Below are 25,779 nucleotides of genomic sequence, written 5' to 3'. Positions count from 1 at the left end.
GGTCGACGTGCTTCTGGAACTCCCTGGTTTGATGGCCAAACACAACGGGCTTTCGTCCTGTTGGATGGTGTTTCGGGAGAAACTTTAGTTGATTTTCTCGTCGATGAGACTGGAATATAGAGATAAGGGGCCGATGCTCCTTGCCTTTTTTGGGGAGCTCCTTCTTTGAGCTCCTTCGTCGACCACCTCCCACGAGCTGCATCTTCCTCGGAATTTGGTTCTCACCGTACGACAGATTTTTCTGCTCACAACAGAACTTTCCGAGACGCGTCTGGCCACCAATCTTTTCTCTCAACAACACCACTTTTACAATATCCTATTATACTCCTGGGCACCAATAACAACAATTACAAAGAAGCCAGCGATCCGGCTGGTATTCCTCTTCCTCCCCTCCAATCTCTCAAAAGCATTTAGATCGACATGGCTGTTCATCATGGTCCTACCACTGACCCCGATGTCGTTTGTACCATCGTTGGTGGAGAAAAACCATTCCTTATCCACAAGCCCAACGCTGCACCCAACGAGTCTACTCAAGTGTTTACCATCATCGGTGTAAACGGCAAGGTTTTTGGATACCCCGTTACTTGCCTTCAAACCGTTGGTGGTGATCCTGCCGCGGCAATCCACACCCACGTCTCCTTAGTGCGCGAAGTTACCCTGTCATTCTCGCTCCGCTTTAGCCATGTTTGAGATCAACGATAGAGGGAAGTTGCGTTATTCATCGAGATCTCCATCCGCAATGGCAAACCGAATGGATGGAAAGGGACTTGGGATGAATAAACTGACATGGTGAAAAGATGCAACTAGGGCGTTGCTTTCTTTTGGAAGAAGGGTTATCAATATTACCACTCGGCCACTCCACCGGATGAGTTATTTGATGTTTGGGTTGTGTAAAATGAAAATCTATGTAGTGTGGGTGAGATTGGGTTAACGCTTGGGAGTGGGATGTGTGGTGTGGAGACATGAGATGACAACAACCAGGGTGCGTACCCCGCATTCCCCGCACGGACCATAGCTTGAAACCCCAAAGAGAGTGAGAGAAGAAGAAATAAAAGAAAACATTTCATATTCTTGTTGGTCTATCTCTCTTCACAACAGTATTGTTGTCTGAGATATGTGTTGACCATTGTAATGGCCATTAGGCCTGGCGGGGCACCATGCAGCCACTTGTGGCGGCAGGTCCCTCCAGCCACAGACACATACAAGTGGGCCCTACGCCCCATGCAGCCCACTCTACCTAGGTACCTGCCGAATATCATCACTCTTACACCAATTCACACCTTGTTGGCTTCCACTGTCATCTCGTGTGCACCATGCGTATCGATATGCAGATAAACCTGGCGTACGTGGTGTGCTGAGATCGGAAAGTAGGGTGTAAAGGTTTCTTGCTAAAAGTAAGCCTGTTTTCCGTCACTCGCATGCGTGGTCGTATACAAACACAATAAGGGAAAATTCACTCTACCTCCTCCACAAGGCTTGATGCGCTGCCATTGATCAAAAACTGCAATCCCGTACAATCTAAGTATCGACACATCTACCGAGATGGCGCCAGGCTTCTTATTAGCTTCGGCTTCTGGAAAACAACCAACGAAGTCTGCAAATAAGCAACATTCTGTATTAAAATTCGGCAGTTGACTACCGATAGGTTCAATAGTCTAGGCATAAAAAAATATGAATCATGAATGGAAAGGTACGAGTGACGTGTGCACTGGGGTATAAGACTTTTTGGTCCATTATTTAGGGTTTATTGCCATCAATCTTTGTTTGATGAAGCTTTCGCCGTCCTCATCATCCGCTGTCTCGGTCTCACGCTTGATGTATTTATATCGGTCTTCATCATTGGTCTCTTGCTTGACAAACACACCGCAGATGACAGGTATTTTCTATCGTTGACGGAGTGAGGAGCGTTGTGCCTCTGGCCTATAAGAGGGGTTCTTTGGTCTTAGTAGACACTCGCTTCATAAGAAGCAGTTAGCTTGTATTGCATAGGTTTAAGAGGATTTGTAGACTCACCTGGGACGACTGGGATGCACCGAGTTTTCTCTCGGCGACCGTGTAGCTGGTGGATCTGCGTGAAAGCAGGCTCCATACCGGCGTTGTGAGTAATTGGGTTGACTGCAGGCCTCGCACACCAAATCCCATTCTTTCTTCGTGTAGTTGGTCTCGCTGACGGTTTGACGAGCAAGATGCCAGTTGAAATAGCCGAAGACTGAGGTTCTGGCTCTGCCATCCTTGCCGAGTTTCCATTCCTTGATGAGTTCGAGGGAGAGAAAGCTCTTCCCTTCCTCGCTAGCACACTGTCGTTGTCTTCTTAATAGGCCGGCCCACAGTTAACAAGCGAGCGTTCGCTTTTTACTAGAAGCGCCATTTTGGTTTGACGGGAATAGTCGGGGTGAGATGACCAGATTATATGACAGGAAAGGTGAGATATATGTGGAGGGAAAGGCGTGAAGATTATGGATGGAAAGGTGAATTGGTGCAAATAGTATTCGGGTCACTGGCTGATAGCTAAAGATTGGACTTGCGTTTACGTCCGACATAGCGGATGTACCATAAGTTGTTGAGGTTCGAGTTTCTACGATAACATCTAGTCACATCGATATTTTAATGGTCTTGCAAATATCGCATACCACCTCGACTATGGAGCGGAAGAATATGCTTCGCGACACGACATTCTTGTCATATGATTCATAGTCTCAACCTTGTTCCCGGCGACAGCGTTGGGCACCGGTTTTGGGCGATTCGGGCATCGTCATATACGAGGCCATTAATGTTGACCCGAAGAAAGATAAACCCATTGTCCGATCCTTTCTTCACCAGGTGTTCAAACAGACTGCGACACATGAAATATTATTAAAACTGAGTAGGATTTTCTGCGTAACTCTAACCAAAGCAACCGCCGCACCTTCAACCAACTATGCGTCGTCCTCAAGACCGACCAGCTTCAGAGTCTCAGTCCACAGGCGCTTCTCCGTTGGAGGGTCAAAAGCGGCCGCCGCATATCCAGGTTCAACTACCGAACAATTGGGAGCACTCGCCGGAGCCTCTGCGACATCCTCGAGGTACTTTCCGCCCTTGCCCTCCCACTCCTTGGCGACGGCAGCCCAGGTGGACGTCGCGGCGCCCTGGGCGGGGCTCTTCATTGCCTTATAAATCTCGGGCATTTTTAGGAGCTCTGCTATCTCGGGGGAGTGCCTCTGTAGAGGCGTCTCAATGCCGCCGGGGTTTAGGCTTAGCGCGTGGAGGCCCTTGGAGCCGTAGCGGCGGTTGATCTCGTTGGCGAAGTGAACGTTTGCGAGCTTGGATTGGCCATAGGCGGCCCAACGGTCGTATTCGACAGTGTGTTCAAAGTTGAAGTCCTCGAACTGGATTCTGCCGCCGCGGTGTCCAGACGACGAGACTGAGACGACGCGGGAGTTAAACTCGGCGGTCGAGGAAGCGAGAAGGGTCGGCTTCAGGAGCTGAAAGAGGAGGAAATGGCCTGTGGTCCTCGTGTTAGTGAAGGCGGCATTCCCAGCGAGGGAGATTTTCTACATACCCACGTGGTTGGTACCGAACTGGGTTTCAAATCCGTCTGCAGTCTTCCCTTTAGGGCAGGCCATGACACCTGCAAGTGAGGTTAGGTTTCTAAAACTGAACGCAATTTTAGGAATAGTGAGAACATACCAGCGTTGTTGACAATGACGTTCAACTTGTCGGACTTGCTCAAGAACTCCTTGGCGCCCTCTCTGACGCTCTCTAGGGAGCCGAGATCCAACTTGATGACCTCGACCTTTCCAGGCTTGCCGTCTGATAAGATGTCTTTGGCGACCTCCTCGCCTTTGGAAACGTCACGGACAGTGATGTAAACATCAGCACCGGTGGTGTGAAGCGCCCTGGCGGTTTCTGGGCCGATGCCGCCAGGCGAGCAGCCAGTGACAATGGCCACTTTGCCAGCCCACTTTCCGACAAGACCTTGGTCTTGAACGATTTGACTGGCCGTGGGACGGGAGTCTCCAGGACCATCGGTGCTCTGGTGTTGCTCGATGTAGGGTGCTAGGCGAGACATTGTGATGGTAGGATGAGAAGATGAGGAGTAAGTTTTGTGTGAAGAAATGTTGTTGGTTAAATAGATTGATCTGCAGGGAGGGAACTTGAGTTGTAAGGTTGATGCAGTTCTGAGCCACGAGAGATAGAGACTCCTGTGGCCTTTAAATATCACGGACATTGTTGTTGAGGGTTGAACTCTCCTGCGCATGATGATGACGAGTCTAGGACAATGTGGCAGAGGCGGCCGCATACACCGCAAGCGTGACAAGGGTTGTCCGCAGAAGCATGCGGCACATATGGAGCTAATGGAGATAGGCCTCAACTCCATGCAAGACTTTGGATCTTTGGGGGTTTTTTTTTTTACAATCAAACTCGGACTAGCTGGAAATTCGCGGTGTAATTAGAATTGAGACACTCGATGGATGTATTTACGAGATACCGCCAGCTGTATTGACATGCACGCGGGTCAGCAAAATCACCACCGGCCGCATTTTCAGGTCATCAGAGACGACAAGCGACAACAGCACCAAATGGGTCAAAAAAGGACGGGAAAAAAAAAACACCATAAGCTACCTGAACGTCTAGATTAGAGATTTAAACAACTTTATCGATGAAAAATGACATTTAACCGATGTTTAAGCTATCAAGATTGTTGAGACCGGGCAGAACAGCGGCGGAAGGTGTTTTTCTTCTTTTCGGTCCTTTGCGTGAACATACGCAAGAAGTACTTATGCCCGCTGCCTATTAACATCTAGGGCATCACTGCAATATCGTCCGGCGACTCTGATGGCCAGCGGCCAAAGTGCTTTGATGAGACCAGCTAGCCAAGAATTCTAGATTGTGTTATGTAACGGCAGAGCTAAACCAGCACCCATCGACAATCACTGCTTACCGGTACTACTTGACGGGTTGCATGTTGCGGACACCGATCCGCACCAAATCCGCTTTTCCCGCATGCCCGCATTGCCCGCTTAGTTCGGATGTAAGAGCTGGGGCGGTGATCACATAATCAACACGGAGGTAAAAGGCGATAGGCTATGGTAGGCTCGATTCATAATGTAGCACTCTGTCCAGCACGTGATCGAAGGATTTAGGCTTCGGCCCCGATGGATGGATGGTTCGTGCATTTTCGGCCCCCTCCCACTCTGAACACCGCCCAATCCCGTCCCATGAGTTTCCTTCCCAGGCTGACGCACCGCGTGCTCGTGCTGGTACTGGCGCTGTTGCTTTGCTGACTGGCGGCACCGGCTGACGTTGAACAACCAAGGCCTTGTGACAGCCTGAGCCTGGAGGTCGGGAAAGTCTCGAGATCAAGCCCGGCCGGATGCCGAAACCGGTCTTGCCTGGCGACTGGGACCCAGCCCAGGCGAGAAAGAAGCCAGGAAGAGCTCACCCCTGCTTACTGCCCTGCCCTATTGAGGCTGCGCTGCCGTCCGGGGCGTCCAGGGCTGCGCAGGGCGAAGCTTCAATGTCCCAATTTCCAGGGACCACGGGCCATCTCTAGGAAGTCTTCGGCTTTCTGGCCAGGGGCGGAGAGCTGCTGGTGTCAATGAATGCTAACTCCAAACCCGATGAACTTTGCCCAAGGTATCCTTATCGGGAGGCTTTATTTGGCCCACCCAGCTGGAACCGAGATTCAAGCATAGATTAGCATGTACTGCAAAATAAAGATTAAGACAAAAATAGAGCAGAATGAGTCGTCTCTGTCAGTCGGCGCGACGTGGGTCGTTGGAGGCGGTTGAAACACCACCGCGGCTGTTGGTATCCACGATCATTCGAGTACTTGATGGGTTTTCCCGGGTTAGATTGTGCCTGCGAGGTTGGGATTTATTTCATTTCAAATAGAATATCCACTTGGGTGGTCTGGCAAGATGCCTAGGGTGTTGCCTCTGAATACAAGATGCCGCAAATGTATAGGAACACCCGGCGTCACTGTACACTACACCGATTTATAAACCAAAAAAACAGCGATTACCATTTCCCATCTCCAATGTCCATGTTCCATGTTTTAGTGCCCAGCCCGCCGTAGTGTAGGTGTGCTGCCTCCCCCGCAGCTCCCCTCCACCGCGCCAATCGTCCCAGCAATCACTCCCTTGTCCGGACCCCCTTCCCTTTCCCAGCACCTCTTCCCGGTCACGGCCGCTAATTCGAGCCACATCAACACAGACGATCGAGAAAGCTTCGTTGTGTGTGAGTGAGTGAGTATGTGCGCGCGAGTGAGATGTAATGTTGCGCCCGCCCTCTCCACCGTTGGACAGCTGCTGGCCATGAAACCCGATCCTATCCAAAACATCCCCGGAATCTCACTCAGACAGCATCGGTCCTTGCCCCAAGTCATCACTACAGCAGCCCCCAAACCCAGCGAGCGGTGATTTGAATCTGACTCAAAGGAAGAGGCTGTACTTGCGACGAGCCCCCCAAGCACACGTGTACCTTGTACCGATCCTCCTCTCCTCTCGCTACCCCCGGCAGACATCCCATAGCTCGGCGGCTGAGCAGCAAACGGCCCAATCACGACAAGGCATCGACACACCGGAGCGTGAAGCGAGAATCCCACACGGCGCAAACAGCCGCCATTGGGAGCCTTGACTATTGCTGTGCACAGCTCAGCATAGCACCAACGCTGCAGTTGTCGTTGTCATCCTGGTCGAGCCTGGTCTATCTTAAATCTTTTCACGCGGAGAAGGACACGGAAGAAAAGGGAAAAGGGAAAAGGCCCCAACGCGACGAGGCAAGCAAGGCAACTTGCAAAGACCGGCCAAGGGACGTGTGCACATCTAATACTACCTACCCGCATCCGCCCTACCCCCCCTCTCCCGTCTGGCCCCCCCTCCACCAGCCTCTCTAGGTCTAAGGCGTGGTCTCTCCTCCCCTCCACCTTCAGCCGCCAAGCCCCAAGTGCCACTTGCACGACTCCATTCGCAACCCACCTCTCTCGTCCAGAGCTCCCCTCGCCTGATCCGACCGACGAGCATTGCCTAGCATTGCCTACTACTGCTATTGCTGCCGCCGCCGCTGCGGATGTTTGCTCTCGCCTGGGGAAGATCGGTGCAGAAGCGAAAGTAAGCTGCATCAGCCCGGACCGCAACCACTCAGAGCCAAGATACCCTGTTTCCTTGGCTCGCATTGCTAAGGTACACAACCTCTGCTACCTTGGGCTCTTGCAACGCTGTTCCGGCCACTGCTCTCTCTTCTTTTCCCCATCCCGCCCATCCGTCACATATCCAAATCCCGGGCCAGGGCGCCGCTTCTCCAACCCTTTTTCCGACTTTGCGCCTATCCTGCCCATCAACGCCCATCTTCACGCCGGACTGCGCACCATCCCCACAGCGCCCAACGACCGACGCCAGCCCGGGCTACCCTACCCAGCCGACTGCGATCCGTCCATGTAATGCCGCCGCTTGGCCTTGCGCTCTGCTGCTGCTGCTGCACGTCCCCGACAGCTTGGACTCAACTGTCTCGACCCCACACCCACCAGGCGGCAACGCGCGCAGCCTCCGAGACGCACGACTGCCGCCCACGGACACATATGAGAACCTCACCTCCATCCTCCGCTGAACCCCGTCACCACTCCCACGCCGACAAGAGACAGTTCCTTGCAACCCTGGCGATTCAGCCAGCATGGCCGCCTTTGTGAGGGTCTCCGGCCCGCCCAACAGCAGCTTTCTGGTCGGCTACCCGGGCATCTCTGCGACGCTAGTACGTTGGTCCCTCCAATGATGACGTCGGGACACTGGCATCCGAATACCCTTTGCGCGCCGCTTACTGACCTGAGTTTTTGATCGTGTTCTAGCCCCGAATAGAAGGCAAGGTCGAGATTCGCCCATCGCAGGGCTACTCCATGCCCGTCGCCGTCTCGTTGGTGCGCATATGTCTACAGCGAAGAGAAACGATACACCCCGCCGCCGAGAACGTCGCCAAGAGACACCTGGGCACCCCGAGGAGGGAGACGACGGACGTGGTCGGCAAGGAGCTGCTACTGTTTCGATGCCAATCGGGCAAGGAGGCCGAGAGCGTCATCGCGATGGACCTGCCGTTTGTCCTGTTCATTCCGTTTGGGAGAGGCGGAGAGGAAACGAACCGACGAATACCCCCCGCATCATTACAACTCCCCAGCCGGACCGCCGAAACCTACTACGAGCTTGTTGTTACCGTGCAACAAGGCCACACCCTCCAGAACAAATATTCCTTTCCTATACCGCTGCAGCGATACGATACCCTATCCACCTTTGGCATGTACAACAAGCCCGAATCCAGGCAGGTCAGCGACGCGAGCGTTGTCACGCTGGGCATCTCGGTCCCCAAGTGGAGCTACGGCCCGCTCGACCCAATAACAGTCTACATCAAATTGGTACCGAATCCCGACTGGATGAAGAAGGCGTTGAAGGTCACGATCCAGAAGATCACCGTCACCATTGAGGAGGAGATTACGTACAACCCTGAAGGCGACGAGCCGACAAAAAAGGTCAACAAGGTTGCGAAGAACACCCAGTTGGTGAATACGAGAATGCCCGAGGCCGGGTATGCCACGAACCTTGGCTTGGTGTTTCCCTCCAAAGACCTGCGCGACCCGGACGGCATCGTCCGGAGAGGGAAGCCCGCGTTCCCGCTCTATGAAGTCACCTCATTCACCACGAGCTCAACGTTATATAAGATTGAGTTCTTCCTGACCGTCAAGGTGAGCCGATGCCCCTTCTTGACACGCTTACCCCCGCTCACAATTTCCTCTAGGCGCAACTGGGCTCCACAAGAGATTTGACCGTCAGGCAACCGCTCGTCATCTGCCCGATGGACCAGCAAGCATGCAAGGAGGAGATGGACGCCATCGAACAGGCGGCCAAGGACGCTTCCCATGTTGACCCGAACAACCCCATGCTTCCGGCCCGTGCCATCATCTTAGCGCAGGATCGGGAGTCGCTAAAGACCTTGGGCTTGTGCATGGTGGGCGGACAAAAGAAGCCGCTGATTGATTGAAAGACCAAAGGTGTACGTACGGCATGATTGTATGAACTGCGTGGCGGACATCTTGGCGCCGGGCTGCGGGGTATTGGAGGGTCTGCACAGGGCGACCGGCGATCTACCCCGTAACGGCAAGTTGATATCCGGCTCGGCTGGCTGGTGGCGGCCGGCCATCAGATCCAGAGCCGGATCTACGAAGCTGCGGCCCGCGGCAAGCGGAGTTGCGCCAGCACCACTGTCAGTGTTGAACCAATTGGGCGAGAAGCATGAACCACGGGGAACGGATGCTCAAATTGCGCCGTGTATTGACGGAGGAGAGGCGCATCGAGGGAACCGATACCCTCGATGATTGGCCGGGTCGTTGTGGTAATCCAAGGGCCTGCGCGTCGGCGTTGGACAGCGCGGTTATTCGGCGGGAAAGGCATCATCACGGTACGGCGTTGGCGGGGTCTTCGGCAAAGGATACTTGGGAGACCAACGAATTTGGGCCTTTCAGCAGCATTTTGGCGGAGCACGTTTGGACACATTTCACGAGATGACGACCTGGTTGGAGCGGGCGGCCGTGCGAGTTGCGACGGGGAGGAGACCTTGTTTTAAGTTGTACATATTATCTACGAATGAGAGATGTAAAGAGACAAGCAACTCAGTGAGTGAAGTAGTCACTCTGTCAAGACACGTTTATTGTGCCGTGATGGTTGCGTGAAGGAGGTAAGGAATCAACAACTCCCAAGCTCACAGGTTAGTCTCATTCTATCTATTTATTCCTGTACATCTGGACAGCGAGCGCAGTGAGTGAGCAAAGTCGCCATGAGGCCGAGACTATTGGCCCAAAACACGAGAATAAAACTTTGTGAAAAACACCAAAATAAAAGAGAATTGGAAACACCAAAAATGAGACGTTGATGGAGACGAGATTCGAACTCGCGCGGTTACCCAACACGGAGCTTAACAGGCGTACCTGCCGCCTAAACGTGTCGCCATAGTCCACTCGGCCACTCCACCTTGTTCAGATAGAGCCTCGGGAGACCGAGTCTTGTTCATACAGGGGAACGCGGGTTGAGGGGGGAGACATACCATGGGTTGTCGAGCAAACGAAGCGTTGCTGTTTTCGCGAGAGGAGGCGGGGGGCAGGAGCGGGTGTGGGTATTGGGAGTACCTACCTACATGGCAAGGACAAATACGGGTGTACCCGCTTCAACGCAGGTCCGGCCGCGGTCGCTTAGCATCCTCCAGCCCATCCCCTCTTTCACAAGGCGAACCGAGGAGCGGGAGCGGAGTTAGATAAAGCCATTGTCCGCTTGGCGGCAACGTTGACAGCAGCGGCGACCGTCCGGAGACTCTAAGGGCGGCGAAGTCTCTCAATGGAATCTTGAATCATTGGTAAGGCGAGAGAGTTTCTAGGCTTCAACTCTATGGATAGGTTTCAAAGCGGGGGGAATAGTTAAAGTTGTTGTTCAGGAGAGGCACCATAACCTCTTGCAGTTGCTCCCCATCGACCCGTGCTGTCGCTGTTCGGGATCATCCGATGCGAAAGCAGAGATGAGCGCATACTCTTGCGTATTTCTCCTAGCCGTCTACTTCCATTGCCTCGCCAGTGTCTTTCTCCATCAGATCGATCCGGCGGAGGATGCCGTCCTTCCATATCCTGTACTCTCTGCGTTTCTTCTCGCTCAAGAAGTCGTAACGGTCCTGGAACATCGTATCCGCCCCGCGGACGGGCGCCTTATACGAATCTTCCTCCTTACGGTGGCTCTCGGCTATTGCGTTGCCCGCCTCGATGACATCCCCGAGACCCTGGTACCAATCGGCCTCTAGCCAGCCACGGTCGGTGACCTCTTGCACCACTGCGTCAAAATCCTTGGTCTTGACCGGCGTCCACCCCTCCCACGCCTCTTCCTCGTCCAGACCCCTCACGTCAACCACCTCCCTCGCCTTCCCGAGAAGGTCTAGGATCTCTTTCCGGGTCGGCACGTAAGTATCACGGTCAACATCCGCGCCCGTTGCGAGCTTCTTGGCCTGCTCCGTGACGAAGAAGTAGATAGCGCCGCAGAGCGCAGCGAGATTCTCTCGAACCCACATATCGCGCGTCCTCCTCCCCCCAGGGACGACGATGTACTCCATCCCCGCCAGTATCGTCGGCCCGAGGTGCTTCTGGTCGGTCTCCTTGCACAAGAAACGGATGGTCGGCTGAATCCAGAAGTGGAGGCCCGATTTGTCGGCCGGGTAGGCGACCTTGCCGGTTGATTTCGTGGGCGTGTTGGGGCCTCCCACGTTGCCCGAACGGAACTGCGAGAGGGACCTGTCCTTGGTCGGCGTCGCACGGTGCGGCGTCCTGACGGGAGAGTCGACGCCATGCCTTTGTCTGTTTCGGGGGGTGCCGTTCTTGCCCGGCGTCCGGTTCAGGGCTGTGTTGGGGAGGATGTTGTCGAGGTGGCTGTACAGGCGCTTGTAGATCCGGGGAGGGATCGGCGGCCGCGGTTCGATCGGGGGCAGGTCCAGTGTGATTTTGAGTCTGTGATGGTCAGCATATATGCCGAGGAGACGCGCCGAGGGCTGGGCCGCGGCCTACCTGTCGCAGGCGATGTGGGCGCAAGCATATAACCGCCCGACTTCTTCATCTGCCTTTAACGTGCTCGCGCGATGCCTTGATTGTGCCAGCAGAGAGCCCGCCAGTTCTACCAGGGGTGGTGGTAGATCTGAGCTGTGAGTCGGCATCAGCGACAGGAGCGTCTGCTCTATGGATCGATTCATGGCGCGGGCTTCGAAATGTGTATGGCTCGGATCGTGCTGGGTAAGGAGCTTTCGCAAGACGCGTCGAGTACGCGCTGAGCTGTTGGCCTTTTTTTCTTCTTCTCTCTCTCTTCTTGATTGCTCGATGAAGGGTGTCGGTCGTTTGAATGAGCGTGGGAAATTTCTATCGAATCGTTCCGCGACTGGCTGATGAGATTGGCCGTGGTTGAACTCGGTAGCTGTAGCAGAGCTGTGAAAAAAGGAACAAGGAGCTAAGGTGGTGTTGAGAATGAATTGTTGCGTCACCTCGGCACCCAAGCTTAATTGGCACGATGCGACCCCCCGGGTCCAGAACATTTAAGCCCCTGTCAATTGCCGATCCGTGCATCTGCCGTCCCCAAACCTCCCCTGAATTGGCCATGGCAGACGCCACCTGTTCCTCTGAGTCTTCCATGTTCCCCATTCCCCATTCCTACCCATCGCCGCAAGCTCCAGCTTTTTTGTGCCTACCTTAGCTTTATCTACCCGGACTTGGATCGTTGTTTTACCTCGGCGACGCTTAACCTCATTCTGTACTTTGAACCAAAGCATTTGTCCTTGATCTGCAATCGTATTACGTGTCGTCAACACCCCAGACTTTAAACCAACCTCGACATCTAAACACCAGCCAGCGAAACGATGCACACGATCTACCTCGCCGCTCTGGCGCTCGCCAGCCGCGCCCTCGCCCACGGTGGAGACCACGGCCAGAAGCCGATTGTAGACGAGAATGCAGACTGGATGACCAGACACATGGCCGGTATGCACCTTTGGACCCCTCAACGTTCGCCGGTCAAATTGTAGACTCGCGCTGACAATCCGTGACTGTGTAGACGAGCATCACATGGAAGGATGGGATGCGGCATCCTTCTTCACCCTCCACGATTACAACAGCGACGACGTCTGGCAAGGCGACGAGATCCTCCGTACATACGGCCTTTTCGACGAGTCCAACCACCACGTATCCGAGGAGAAGCGCTTCGAGATCCTCCATGACATCATGCAGCTGCTGGACACCAACCACGACGGCCACGTGAACCGCTCCGAGTGGGACGACTTCATTAACAGCGGCAAGACGCTACCGGACCTGGGCATGGGACCTGGACACCACGGCGACGACGAGTACGAATACGAGATCCATCATTGGGAGCAGTGAGTATTTTGCCAGGTAGCAAACGTAGAGATGCAGAGAGGGGCTGACAGAGGCAAATACAGGTACCATGACGAAAACACCAAGCTTGAAGACCTGACGCACCCGGAAGACATTGAGCACTTTAGGAAGCACGAGGAAATGGAGGACGAGCAGGAGAGGTTAGAGCAGCTCGAGCAGATGGCCGTCGTCGAGGACAACATTCCGCAAAAGTTTCGGCGGTCATAGCGCTCGGCCTCTCTGAGACAGGAAGGTGTGGCAGGCAAACAGGACAGGCTGACGATGTGACGAGGGATTCACGATGTCATGTAACACTACTAGATCTTGTAATATGTACATCAAAGACTACGTGCCAGACGTCGGGCGCGTAGGTCTTGACTAATTCGACATGCTCAACCGTCGCGGCTCGACTGTCCCCGGTCGCGGCTGCCCAGCCGTCGTACAGGCGTTGAATCTCAGCGCGCCTCGTTTCGATGTCGTGCGTGCCGACATTTTCGTGGAGGTGAAGCCAGCAGTCCTCACTGGACGCATCTGTCACGTCCCACGCCGGCCGCCAAGTAGGCTCGCTGGTTGGGAGCAGACCACCATTGACATGAAGGATATCGACTGCTGTGCCTGATGTACGGATATCTGCTATCCTGCCTTCGGCTTCCTGGTTGTCTTGGAGGAAAACGATAATCTGCTCATCATCGGCCAGGAGTTGCGCGGCGGGCAGGTGAAGATCTGCTCCTTGAACGACCTTTACCCGCCAGCCGTTGGCGACAGCGCCGCGGCGCAGGGCCTCGACACTCCACGGGTTGAGCTCCCAGCAGAGAACCTTCATGCCGAGCTTGGCGTAAGAGAAGGTGAAGTACCCGATGCCCGCGTACAAGTCTACCGCCCATCGACTCTTGAGGCTTGATGCCAGCCGGCGACGATGAGACAGAGCCTCCGTACTCGGCTGACCATGAAAGTCAAGCAGGCGCGTCTTTTCCTTGATATTGCCCCGACTGAACATGGTCCAACGGGGAGCCCATGTTTGGTGGATACCGTTCTGCTTGGTCGACACCCAGAATGCCGTCTCGAAGTCTTGGATCGAGGGTCTGGCCGGGTTCACGGACGGGCCAAAGTCGCCGTGGAGTATTTTGAGACCACTTGGAGTCCTGAGGATGTTTCCGCTCCCATCTGCGGGTTTATCGCCCGGTACTGTGCTAGTCTGTAAAGGAATTCCCTCATTCACGGCGAGGTGAGTCAGGGTGCTTGAGCCGGTCTTGGTGATCTCCTGCAAGATCGCATCCCAAAGCTGGTGGAGCTTCTCATTGCCGATGTCTGGGTGGCTGAGGAGCGTGCGCCAAGGGCCCTTGTTGAAGCTCCCGCTGGGGAGCAGCAGCATGGGCTCGTATATGGTGAACCGCTTCGGTGTTTGCTGGTTGAGTAGGGTGTCCAACTCGTCCGAGTTGCTCCATGGTTGTGCTTGAGGCGGTAGTGAGAGAAGCCATGCCCTGGTTGCCGCTGATATGGGGTTTTCTGGCTTGGGTTTCTTGCCCCGCGGTTTTTCTCCGGAATGTTTCATTGTGATAGCATTTGCACTTGCCCAAATCTAGGGGGACCGACGGGTCAACTAGACGGTTCAGCGGCGGGCTTCAATGAGGAGAGCTGAATGCGCTGTGAAGCCGTACAGCCAGAAATATTGATATTGCAACGCTTTGGCGACTTCAGGCAACATTTACAGGGGTTTGTAGTGGCCCGGACCCTTGCTTGGCACCCCGAGGTCCGCTAACATTATGTGGGTCGTTGTCGACGAACCGAAGAAGTCAACTCATCCATCTGGTTTCCGAGCTCTCACCACTGCTCCCTTCTTTCTTGCATTCAAAGACGCTTGAGTAAGACAGAAGGAAAATGGACCCATCGACTTTGCCGGCGCATCTGAACTTCTTGAACGATGCTGCTCATCTCCTCAGGACATCGGCCCCCGAGACTTCGGCTTACCTTATGAACCACCACAACGGGCTGATGTTTGTCAACGACGTCGAACAAAACGACGTCCGACGACAGCATGTCTGCGGTGCCTGCGGCCATATTATGATTCCCGGCCAGGGCACCGCGCTTAAGCTTGAAACTGAGAAGGCGCTGAGGAGGAAGCGACGCGGTATCAAAGCCAAAGACTCCAAGGCCAAGGATGGGGCTCAGCAGCGGTCTGGCATGCGCAAGCTTTTCACCTGTGGGAACTGCGACCAGACAACGAAGATCTCGTTTCCTCCTCCGCCACCGGTTGTGAGACGCCGATCAAAGCCTGAACAGCATCCTCCAGCAAAAGGCCTCCAGGCCGCAATGGCAGAGCCGGCCAAGCCGACAACGGCCAATTCGAGCAGCAAGAAGCGGGCGAAGAACCGCAAAGCCGGGTTGCAGGCTCTACTGACCCAAGCCAAGGCCTCATCCTCTGGAAGCAGGAGCCTGAGTCTCGCCGACTTTGCGCGATGAACAAAATAAAAGAAAAAAGGACGGAGGGGCACATGCATCACACGCTGCAGGCCACGGCCTACACTACTACACTACGCTCAAGGCCTGCAGCTCCGCGGCCTACCCGTCAGCGTAGGCCATTACAAACCGGCCAGTGTGCGGACCATCCTCGGGAATATTCTCGAATGTTTCCTGCCTTGGGAGGGACTCGAGGACCCGCAAAATGACACACATCGGTGCCCGTTCTGCAGGGCCTGCAGCAGCGATTGCCCCTCCAAAAATTTCAAGACCCCGCCATCGCCATCCCACCGAGTCCCTCGCTCCCCCGCGACCGATGATAAAACTTACAACCGGCCGTCGCATTACCAAACACAGCCCGACCACGTCTGAAAAATTGCACATACGCCTTGCAACCAAAAATCAGTCACCATGGCCGCCCCAGAGAGCACCACGACGCCGAATGATTTCTTCCAGGCCATTGGCACCAAGGTCGGTGGTGATGATGACCAGAAGGTCGTCGAGGAGATCGAGTCTCTTTGCATGAACTGCGGCAAGAATGTGAGTTGCGCAAGAACCCCGGATACATTTCCTCAACTTACCATCTTCGGCAGGGAAACACCAGACTGCTCTTGACCTCGATCCCCTACTTCCGCGAAATCATCATCATGTCCTTCGCTTGCGACGAGTGCGGCTTCGCAAACAGCGAGGTCCAGCCTGCAGGCTCCATCCAGCCCAAGGGTACACACTACGAGCTCCGTTTGACCGCCATGGACGACTTTGCCCGCCAGGTTGTCAAGTCGGACTCGGCAACCGTCAAGTTCATCGAGCTCGATCTCGAGGTGCCCGCCGGCAAGGGCCAGCTCACAAATGTAGAGGGTCTTTTGAGTACCATCATCGACGACCTCGAGTTCGGCCAGGAGGCGCGCAAGGAGCAGATGCCCGAGTTATACCCCAAGATCGCCGAGATTATTGTGAAGGGTCGCTCCATGCTGGATGGCAGCGGTTTCCCCTTCCGCGTCACCGTCGACGACCCGGCCGGCAACTCCTTCATCACCCCGGACCTGAAGGATGGCGTGGGCAAGTGGGAGAAGCACGAGTACATCCGTACCGCCGAACAGAACGAGTCCCTGGGCATCTCCGCTGCCGAGGCCGATGAGCTCGCCGCGAATGCCAACCCCGGATTGACCGCTGACGGCGACATCCTTCCCAACGAGGTTTACAGCTTCCCCGCCAGCTGCCCCGGCTGCATGCGCCCCTGCACCACCCACATGAAGATGGTCGACATCCCCCACTTCAAGCAGGTTGTCCTCATGTCCACCGTCTGCGACGACTGCGGCTACCGCTCCAACGACGTCAAGACGGGTGGAGAGATTCCCGAGAAGGGCGAGAAGATGATCATCAAAGTCAACGAGCCTGTAGACCTCGCCCGTGACATCCTCAAGTCCGAAACTTGCGCCCTTGAGTGTCCCGAGCTCAACCTGTCCGTCAACCCGGGTACCCTCGGCGGCCGCTTCACCACCATCGAGGGTCTCCTGACCCAGGTTCGCGACGATCTGCGTAGCCAGATCTTCGAGGCTGATGGAGGATCCGGCGGCGCCGGTGGCGGCGACTCTTTGGCTCCCGAGGAGAAGGCCAAGTGGGATGCTTTCTTCGGCGGCCTCGATGACGCCATCAACGGTGACCGCAAGTTCACCATCATCCTCACCGACCCCCTCGCCAGCAGTTTTGTGCAGCCGCTGGTCGACCCTCCTGCTGCCGACCCGCAGATCGAGCGCGAGTACTACGAACGTACCGAGGAGGAAGAGGAGGAGCTTGGACTGCTCGACATGAGGCTCGAGGGCTATGAGGAGGACGCCGCCAAGGAGGCTGCCGAGAGAGAGGCTGCCAAGGAGCTGACAGAAGAGGAGAAGAAGGGCGCCGAGTTTGACAAGATTCTTGACGCAAACATGGGCAACACCTCATAGACCGAGACGGGTTTGGGGTTGCGATGAGAATTTTATGACGCGTTTGGGTTCGGGGTGACGAATGGATAGGGCGGGCGGGACGATAAAATACGTACATGATGATGATACCTATGCATAGACGGGTTGTTTAAAAGTTTCGAGGGCTTTTCAAAAGAACAATTTGCCCTGCACATCTATGCCTTACGCTGGCGACTTGCCGAGAGACATCCATAATATCACCGTCCTTATAAGAGCGACTAGTACCCTCCGCGAATCTGCAATTATCTCCCTGCGTCGAGAACTCCTCGATTGGCTTCAACTTCTGCGCGCTCAAGTTAGATTCCTACATGTACACCTGGGTAACACAACCCAATCCTCGCTCGAACACTGCAGATTTATGGCCATGAGAAGACAGGATCTGGAACACTTGAGAAGAAGAGGAAACTAAGGGTCACTGCCCTACATTATGATGTTCAGTGCTGGACGTGGATCAGCGAGACCGCTTTGGGGCCGCCATTTTGGTTCACTCACACTGAAGCGAAGACATGCTGCATTGAGTGACATCAGATCTATACTGCCCAAACTCACAGTCATACTGCACGGCTTCATCTTACCCAAATATCAAAAAAGGCGCGTCTCTCAACCTGTCGACCTATTTTCTCTGGCCTCTCGCTTCTATAATTCGCACATATGTCATAGTCACAGGGTGTGTAACAATGATGAACACAGACTTGCTGAACAACCAACGCGCGCATCTAGGGTGGCGATTCATTTAGCTTTCATATTTCACAAGTCTGTAGTACTCGTCACACACGCAGTTAGCTGCTTTCAACTAATGTTCAGTCCTTCGAATTTTTTATCATGTCTAATAACATTGCCCTTCTCCTTTATGCCTTGGTCACCTCTGATCTCCTCTAACCAACCCAGAGTTTGAGCATTATTTGCCGTCCCTGGCATAGCTGCTGTGCTTCCTAAGCTTGGCGCCTCTCTGTTCCGGGGTCAGCTGAGAATTGTAGTTCGGGTTACAGGTGAGTGGTCTTACCAAGTAAAGGATATATGGCAGCGGCACGAATGCGACGGCGATGGCCGCCAGTAGCAGGCTCGACCCGAGGATGTCGAACCGGTGGTACATGGCCGATACGAACAAGGGGAAGGTGGCCCCGCACATGCTGGTAAACAGCTCGTTGCCCGCAAAGACGGAATTGACGTGGTCCGGGTACGACTCCGCGAGATAGTTCAAGATCGAAAGGAATGATAACAAAGCGCCCGCGGAGAAAAGCGATGAGCCGACGATGGGAATCGCCCAATGAATCTTGGGCTCCGCAGTCCACCCAAACCAGACCAGACTGGCGGGTATGAAGAGACACCCGATCATCAATGGGTGGAGGTGCTTCTCTGGTTCGATGGTGCCGTTTTGGTCAAACCTGTGCTCTATACGCATCCTGTAGTAGAGGAAGAAGGGGGGCAGTGTGAGGAGCACGCCGGCAATGAGACCCAGCAGCGCAAGGCTCTGGGTTCCAATGCCAAAGTGATACACTTCCTTGTAGGCCATCGGAAGAGACTCGAACCAGATGTACATCAACCCGTACGTTAAGGAGCTGTACAGGCTCAAGAAGAGGACGGACGGCTCCGTCAGGACCAGCGTGAACGGCCTGACGAGATGCGCCTTCAAGACCTCTGTTCCTGTCAGGCCGTCTGCTTTGAGTTGCGCCTCGCAGATGAAACCATCATCTCCCGTTACTTTACGGAGCCGCATCGTACGCCGATAGAGGATGTTGTCCGCGCTCGTCTCCGGTAAGAAAATGAGCAGAGAGATCAGCGTAAAGGCGCCGAACCAACTCAGGATCCAGATCGACCACGTCCAACCCTTGGCCTCGACCGCGAAACCACCCACGATAGGTCCCAACGTGGGTCCGCAGATGCCGATGAGCGCCCACAAGGACATCGCATATGTGTGCTTTCTCGAGGCATACATGTCCACCAGGATGCCATCCCCCGAGCCCAAGATGGGAGCGCCGAAGAAGCCCGCGACGAAGCGGAAGCCCAGGAGCATGCCGATGTCTGTGGCTAGGGCGGTTGGGATCTGGATGAGTGTGAAGACGACCAGCGCCGGTATGTAGATGGAGTTTCGGCCGATTTGAGGGATCTCCGACAGCGGGCCCCAAACCATCTGTGCTTGGTGAGCATCGAGCATAGGTTCTCGGTGTTGAATTCGACTTACTGGACCGACTCCGTATCCCAGAACAAAGAGTGTCAACCCCAGGAGCGCAATCACATCGGTGACGCCAAACTGCTCCTGAATGCCCGTGATTCCCACCGTATAGATGGATGCTCCGGCATAGACGGCGACTATGAGGAGGCATATCTGTAAACTGACGAAGGCTTTCTTGAAGCCGCACCAATTCCTCGGGTTCTAGGCTTATAGATTAGCTTGCAAGAAGAAAGGCACAAGCGCATATCTGTAATTCCACGTTACCTCTGGATCGTTTGGCAAGAACTCGACGAGGTGGAAGCCTCTCTTGACGTCGATTCCATACTTTTTCAATGTTGTCATAGACTCCGATGTGTGGTGGAGATAATCATCGTCTGCCTTTTCGGGATCAAAAGAGAACCCCCGGTGATCGCTATGTCTTGATGCGTGTGAAAAACTGTTGCTGTCATGTCAATACTGTCTTTATCTCGCAACCACGTACACGGCTTCTACATACCCCGAACCGGTTCGATATTCTCCGTCCATGTATTTTCGACGGATCAAAGGGTGTTGCTCATCAAAGTATTGGAACGCTGGGGTTCTCCCTCCCGTTGCCAAACGAAGGAGCTGCCATACAGATGTATCTCGCATGAAATCGATAAAGGTCATGTTGTCGTTATGTCTATGTCTGTCTCTGCTTCACAAGCAAACCCCAAATGCTCTCCTGTAAAGCAAATGAACAATAGTTCTATATGTAATCCAGACCGGCCGTCCGTTGATGTTGAATGTAGATGTTCGTCATCGTCCTAAGCAGCATCGCATGCACCGTTGTTGGGACACGAGATGTTGCGGCCGCGGAGCCCGCGCACGCAGTGACATTGTGGCCGAAAATACGACTATCAGACGTTGGGAAATGGATCTCACCGTGCCGGACACCTTCCTTGAGGGACTCCGAATACGTCGGGTCTTTTGAAAGGGGTAACACAGTCGCGCCCTAGCCTCGCGGACATGCCTAGGGCAGTAAGTTGCTTCGAGGCTCCGGTGGCGCTCCCGGCTGCAGTTTCCACTCTTACCCGGCTGCGGGTGGCCCATAGCACCGGCATGGGGCCGTGTCCCCGAGGCTTTGACCAGAGCCTGGCCTTGTGCACAGTGGTTTCCGTTGAAGCTTGACGTCACTAAGTTTGAGCCAAAGATTAGGAGTTTGGAAGTGAGGGAGACAGTGAACCTAATCAATTCTTGTAAGCTCGATGCGAGTTTGGCGGGCAGGGAACATGGATGTTCTGTTTGGCCAGAGGCTTTCAGTCAACACTTGATTCATTTCAGAGCAATTACATCGGTAAACTCAGCAGCTACTGTCTTCCCTGAAACGGTTCTAGTTGTGCAGCAAACCGCCACAACGAAGGCTGTGCTGCCACCGGTGATTTCCTCACATTCAAGCTGGGCACGAGACGAAAGGGGTGTACTTGAGTCGAGTTGTCTTGTATCAACTCATGTCTACATCTAAGCTTTGACACAAGAGTTATGCGTGGCAGCTCCCTCCGCAATGCAATGGTGTGTAGTGTGTTCCGGCCCACTGTATTTTCAAAGGCACATTGATTAGCAGCTACCGATCGGCAATCGGAGCTCAATGCACCGATGACCTCAGCGGGTCCCGCCCGGACTTTAGTGGCCCAATAACAACTCCAATGGCATACAGCTCCAACCTAGATTTGCGCATTCGACTCCAGACGACAACCCGAGTTCGCGATCCCGACAAGGCACCTTCGACATGTCGGTCACACTGCACACAAACCTGGGCGACCTGAAGATCGAGGTCTTCTGCGAGAGCGTCCCAAAGACGGCAGAGGTAAGGCGACACGCCCGCCCTCGTCCCACCAATCGCCCTCCGGGCGGTGGCTCAATATGGCAGCGAAACTAACCACAAACATCCGACAGAACTTTCTCGCCCTCTGCGCGTCGCACTACTACGATGGCTCCCCCTTCCACCGCCTGATCCCAAAATTCATGGCACAGACCGGCGGGCCGGCGGACCCGACCCCCGATAACCCGAAAGGCGGCCGCTCCGTCTGGGGCGGCGCCTTCGAGGACGAGATCCGGCCAGCGCTCAAGCACAGCGCGCGGGGCGTCGTATCCATGGCGAACAAGGGCCCGGGGACCAACGGCTCACAGTTTTTTATCCTGTTTGACAAGGCGCCGCATCTGGACGGCCTCAACACGGTGTTTGGCCACCTCATCGGGGACCACAGCACGGTGACCCTCGCCAAGATCGAGGCGATCGAAGTGGATAGGAAGAACAGACCCAAGGAGCCCGTGAAGATAGAGAGGGTGACTATCCATGCGAACCCGCTCGCCGGCTGATGGTTATTACGTTCCTCTCGAGTCGAGGAGGGGGCGATGCCTGGAGGAATCCGAAAACGTGCACCTGTTAAAACCACATTACTTTATGATACCCGTACGTCGAACAGCCTCGTCGAAGCAGGTTGTTTTGATCGCATACAGATTTGAATTCAAAAGAAACCATTCTAGTTGGAAGCCTGTTGAGGTCTTGCGCTCAACCGCTAGTGAGAGTCGCAGACACGTGTGATACCGACCGACGGGCAATATCTCGTCTCCCCACATCTCCAGCCAGAGCACTCGCAGCGCCTGCTAATCTCGCCACTGCCGGGACCCTTCCCGTATAGGACCGCGGACCACAGCTCGGTGTCACGCTCCGTCCGAGTCCGTTGCCAGAAGTCTCGTGAGCGGAGGCAACGAAGTTTATTGCCTTGAAGCTCCTGCGAGAGAGACGGGAGGCGGGGCTCAAGTTTGAGCCTGTGACCATACATATGTTGCGTCGGGAAGCAGGGGAACTAAGTCTTGGTTTAGTTTAGCTCCCTTCAGACCTCACATCACCAGACTGGCATGATATCTTCGAGTTTCTCGATGTGATTGTAAATGCGTCATCTCGGACATCCAGGGGTACGCCCTGGCCGTCGAGATTACCGGGAAAAAAACAGAAGAGAATGGGTTCGGCCGTCGTTACAGGCATTCCGTCCATCGTCCTTCTCATACTGAGTTTACCGTGTGCTTTATGCACTCCATAGTAGTTAAACCCTTTACGGATACTGGAGTTGATCTTTCCCCTTCCGCGCCTGCAGGTATTCTGTTCGCTGACACGTCCATTCTCTCTTCTCATCCCACCCGGCCGCCCAATCATGCCATCCTGGCTCCTTGCGGATGTTCAATGTCACCAGCTAGGTCACACGAGGCAGAAAAATACAGACCGACATTGTTTATCAAGACTATCATTGAGAGCTCACGTTCGAAGGGGCGAGTCTATTCTACATAAAGCCTTTAGAAAATTCTCTCAGAATGACTGAGTGAAACAGGTCGTTTCTCACGACCCAAGCAAGGGCAACCGTCAAATGAGGGCACTCATTCATCAGGAGTGGAAGTCTGTTCCCCGATGCCCAATCCGTCCGCCCCGTTCCCAAATCAGTTAAGGGAAAAGAAAAATCGCAATTTTTGGATATCATGCTCTACAAGCAAGTCGAAGCCCGCCTCCCAGAATCAGCCTGCAAAGAAAAAACCCCCCGTTTTGTCATTAAGCAAAGATGGACCATACACCTCCGTCGGTGTTGGTGAAAAGAAAGTCGTGAAATGTACCAGGCCGTTGATGGTCCTCATTCATGAGTCATCAACCCACTCGTCGCCGCTTCGTACCGCGGTCGGGACTTCCAGTGAGCCCATCGAACCCATCCCGCGTAATCTCCTCGGTTCCGCTTGGGCTCGGGGTGCTGTTGACGTTACCGCCACCGTTGACTCCCCGCCTAGCGTCGCCACCGATGGGGGCAGACCCGTCCAGGGTGAAATTGAAATCATTTCCGTCGCCGTTGAAGTTGACGCCGGAGTAAGTGTTTTCGCCTTGAAACGCGTCCGTGTTCAGGAACTGATCAATGTCCAGATCGCCGTCAAAGTAGCCATTGACGTTTCCGTTCTCATCGATGCCGGGTATCTGGCCAGAAGGGCTGAGTGGCCCAAGCATACTTGAAAGGTGGTCGAGCTTTGCAGCTTGTTCCTCTTGCATTCGGTGAAGAGCGGCAAGGTCCTCTTGGTTGAAGTTGATTTGCTGTAGTGAAGGTGGCGGTGCGGCAGATCCCATGATTGGAGACAGCGAAAGGCCCGCGGTGGCGGACATTGGGGTAGGGTCAGGAGTAGCGGAGACGGATGGCGCGTGTGTGCTGGGAGAGGCTGAGACGGAAGGCTTGGTGGATGAACGAGGGTTGGCGGAGGGTGTCGCGGATCGACCAGCCATCGCGTTGAGCATTTTATTCCGCTGGTCGTTACTCATCGTCGCAGGGGTGTTGTTGACAACCTCCGGCAAATCGATGCCGGATGTGCTGCTGTTGGCATTGGTGTCACGAATGATCTTCATCATACTCTCGTGGGGGTTGGACTCGAGTTCTTGTGCGAGGTAGTTGTTGGGCGAGGTGTGATCTCCAGGGGATGTGTCGAAGAGCTCCGTGACCGTGCCCATCTCGCGACTGTTGTACGGCTGGGGCGTTGAGTTACTGGATGCCGGAGACGGGGAAACCGTGTTCGCGCGTCCGTTCGGGATGGGGGCCAAGAGTGCCGGTCTGCGCTTCGGGATATTGATGGTGCTTCCAGTCGAGGTTTGTGCCTGAACGTAGTCGCCAAGGTCCACAACGCTTCCCTGAGGGACCGTGTTCGAGTTGTTGCCGTTCGGGATGATGCTTGCCAGGAGATCATTCACACTCTGGGGTCCGGCTTGGTCCTCGAGTGTCTTCCTAAACACGTTGGCCAAGAAGTTCAGGATGGCGTTGATCGAGTTTTGATGGCGATCGTGCTGGCTCTGGAATACAACGGCTTGTTGGTACAGCGTGGAGTTATCTTGCTGGATACGCTGGATGGCCGTCATTATCATCCTCTGTTGCTCACGCACCTTGGCCAGCTCTTCGCGAATCAATGCCATCTCCTTCTTCTGCAACGGCATATCTCCCGAAGGCAAGGCCCTGCTGGAAGGAGCACTAGTGGTTCCGAGACCTTGGGTGATACCCTCCTCGACGATGCCATCTTCCTCACTGTCGCCCTCGACTTCGGCATTCTTGGCGCCCTTCTTGCCCTTGTTACCGCTCTTAGGTTTGTTGATGAGCCAAAGCAGGTTGGGATGACCCCGACGGAAGAACGGATTCGAGTATTCGCTCGGGCTCTTGTTCTTCCGCTCGCTTGCGCGCATTGAATTATCGGACAAACCCACGCGCTTGTGGAAACCATACATGTTGAGCTGCCGCACGAAGGAGGCATAGTTGTTGTGCTTGAATAGATCCGGAATCAGCTTTTTTGCAAACTCGTCTTCATCAAGAACGATGAACGAGTCTCCCTTTGCGGACCACCGAATGAGTTCGGAATTTTTGTCGTCGTCCAGAAAACTAAGCACAGGTCAGTATGCGGTGGATCTGGATGGCCTTCCCAAAGGCGTGTTTTCTTTGCCCCTTGGAGAGAATAGATATCAAGCTTACCTGCTCAATTTTTGTACGAACGGCGGAATCTGTTTCCGCTTCTGCTGTGCCTCTCTCATGGCCTTGTGGGCCATCTCTTCCAAGACCTCCACGTTGTCGGTCTCGGTCAGGTTCCCATTTGGTTGTTGTTGCAAGAGTGATGAATCTTCGCCGACGAAAGACCAGGGGTCACTTGCCGAGTCAAAATTCTGCCTCACACCCGTAGGAACGAGTGCCCTGTTCATTTGTCTCCTCGCAAGCGCATTGTTAGGGGTTGGTGTAGGCTGCACAAACTGCTGCTGCTGACCAGGGACAATGCCATACGAGTTCACAGCCTGAGGTCCGCTTCCGTCTACGAGGCCACTTGCATCCGCTCCTCCCCATCGCAGGAACTGGTCGCTCGTCGGGCTAGGAAACGATGGCTGTTGCACCTGTGGCATCGGCATGTTGGGTGATATTCCTGGGGCTGGTCGCTTTCGAGGGTTCGAAGACATGGGAATGTGCATGTGCTTCAGATGAATGTTGAGGCGAGGGTCGTCTATAATCGACCGGGTCGCCGGATGATGCGAAGCCTCGAGACAAGCGCAGCGGCTGCCACGGGATCTCCTTTTTGACGAGGCTCGTTTGAAACCCCGCAGGTGGTGTTGGTTTGGGGGTTAGGCTGCAGGTTGCCTGACAGCCTTGCCGAGAGCCAGCAAACCACGTCGTTGAGAAGCCTGTCGAAGAGCAGGTCTTATGTCGGATGGATCGGCCGGGATCGTGCAAAAGAGTCGAAAGGCGTTTGTCGCATGCGCATAAACG

General features: G+C 54.6%; 10 protein-coding genes across 10 annotated transcripts; 5 read left to right on the top strand and 5 right to left on the bottom strand.

Moving 5' to 3' along the window:
- Positions 1-2,915: 2,915 nt before the first annotated feature.
- EsH8_II_000161 (uncharacterized protein) lies at positions 2,916-4,048 on the bottom strand (the record flags this gene model as incomplete). Its single annotated transcript, XM_083263459.1, has 3 exons — positions 2,916-3,481; positions 3,539-3,607; positions 3,667-4,048. 3 exons carry the CDS (start codon positions 4,046-4,048, stop codon positions 2,916-2,918), a joined length of 1,017 nt encoding a protein of 338 aa, XP_083120781.1.
- Positions 4,049-7,650: 3,602 nt separating this feature from the next.
- Positions 7,651-9,003, top strand: EsH8_II_000160 (or S-antigen, C-terminal domain-containing protein; the record flags this gene model as incomplete). The annotated part of the gene is made up of 3 exons (XM_083263458.1): positions 7,651-7,728; positions 7,823-8,707; positions 8,761-9,003. 3 exons carry the CDS (start codon positions 7,651-7,653, stop codon positions 9,001-9,003), a joined length of 1,206 nt encoding a protein of 401 aa, XP_083120780.1.
- A 1,551-nt stretch (positions 9,004-10,554) lies between these two features.
- On the bottom strand, positions 10,555-11,739 carry EsH8_II_000159 (origin recognition complex, subunit 6; the record flags this gene model as incomplete). The annotated part of the gene is made up of 2 exons (XM_083263457.1): positions 10,555-11,500; positions 11,558-11,739. 2 exons carry the CDS (start codon positions 11,737-11,739, stop codon positions 10,555-10,557), a joined length of 1,128 nt encoding a protein of 375 aa, XP_083120779.1.
- Positions 11,740-12,396: 657 nt separating this feature from the next.
- Positions 12,397-13,135, top strand: EsH8_II_000158 (nucleobindin SSP120; the record flags this gene model as incomplete). Its single annotated transcript, XM_083263456.1, has 3 exons — positions 12,397-12,517; positions 12,591-12,909; positions 12,973-13,135. The coding sequence occupies 3 exons, from the start codon at positions 12,397-12,399 to the stop codon at positions 13,133-13,135; spliced, it is 603 nt and encodes a 200-aa protein (XP_083120778.1).
- A 76-nt stretch (positions 13,136-13,211) lies between these two features.
- EsH8_II_000157 (tRNA(Phe) (4-demethylwyosine(37)-C(7)) aminocarboxypropyltransferase) lies at positions 13,212-14,459 on the bottom strand (the record flags this gene model as incomplete). Its single annotated transcript, XM_083263455.1, has 1 exon — positions 13,212-14,459. The coding sequence occupies one exon, from the start codon at positions 14,457-14,459 to the stop codon at positions 13,212-13,214; it is 1,248 nt and encodes a 415-aa protein (XP_083120777.1).
- A 326-nt stretch (positions 14,460-14,785) lies between these two features.
- Positions 14,786-15,367, top strand: EsH8_II_000156 (uncharacterized protein; the record flags this gene model as incomplete). Its single annotated transcript, XM_083263454.1, has 1 exon — positions 14,786-15,367. The coding sequence occupies one exon, from the start codon at positions 14,786-14,788 to the stop codon at positions 15,365-15,367; it is 582 nt and encodes a 193-aa protein (XP_083120776.1).
- Positions 15,368-15,775: 408 nt separating this feature from the next.
- Positions 15,776-17,310, top strand: EsH8_II_000155 (zinc finger-containing protein ZPR1; the record flags this gene model as incomplete). Its single annotated transcript, XM_083263453.1, has 2 exons — positions 15,776-15,904; positions 15,958-17,310. The coding sequence occupies 2 exons, from the start codon at positions 15,776-15,778 to the stop codon at positions 17,308-17,310; spliced, it is 1,482 nt and encodes a 493-aa protein (XP_083120775.1).
- A 916-nt stretch (positions 17,311-18,226) lies between these two features.
- EsH8_II_000154 (MFS transporter) lies at positions 18,227-20,026 on the bottom strand (the record flags this gene model as incomplete). Its single annotated transcript, XM_083263452.1, has 4 exons — positions 18,227-19,459; positions 19,511-19,702; positions 19,766-19,937; positions 19,998-20,026. The coding sequence occupies 4 exons, from the start codon at positions 20,024-20,026 to the stop codon at positions 18,227-18,229; spliced, it is 1,626 nt and encodes a 541-aa protein (XP_083120774.1).
- A 1,222-nt stretch (positions 20,027-21,248) lies between these two features.
- Positions 21,249-21,838, top strand: EsH8_II_000153 (cyclophilin-like domain-containing protein; the record flags this gene model as incomplete). The annotated part of the gene is made up of 2 exons (XM_083263451.1): positions 21,249-21,326; positions 21,416-21,838. The coding sequence occupies 2 exons, from the start codon at positions 21,249-21,251 to the stop codon at positions 21,836-21,838; spliced, it is 501 nt and encodes a 166-aa protein (XP_083120773.1).
- Positions 21,839-23,156: 1,318 nt separating this feature from the next.
- EsH8_II_000152 (uncharacterized protein) lies at positions 23,157-25,424 on the bottom strand (the record flags this gene model as incomplete). Its single annotated transcript, XM_083263450.1, has 2 exons — positions 23,157-24,909; positions 25,000-25,424. The coding sequence occupies 2 exons, from the start codon at positions 25,422-25,424 to the stop codon at positions 23,157-23,159; spliced, it is 2,178 nt and encodes a 725-aa protein (XP_083120772.1).
- Between the last annotated feature and the right edge of the window lie 355 nt (positions 25,425-25,779).

This window comes from Colletotrichum jinshuiense, chromosome 2, assembly GCF_051148585.1.
Source record: "Colletotrichum jinshuiense chromosome 2, complete sequence".
In the NCBI taxonomy this organism is placed as follows: domain Eukaryota; kingdom Fungi; phylum Ascomycota; class Sordariomycetes; order Glomerellales; family Glomerellaceae; genus Colletotrichum; species Colletotrichum jinshuiense.
Note: the sequence above shows the minus strand (reverse complement) of the source record. Positions and strands in the feature narration are given on the sequence as shown.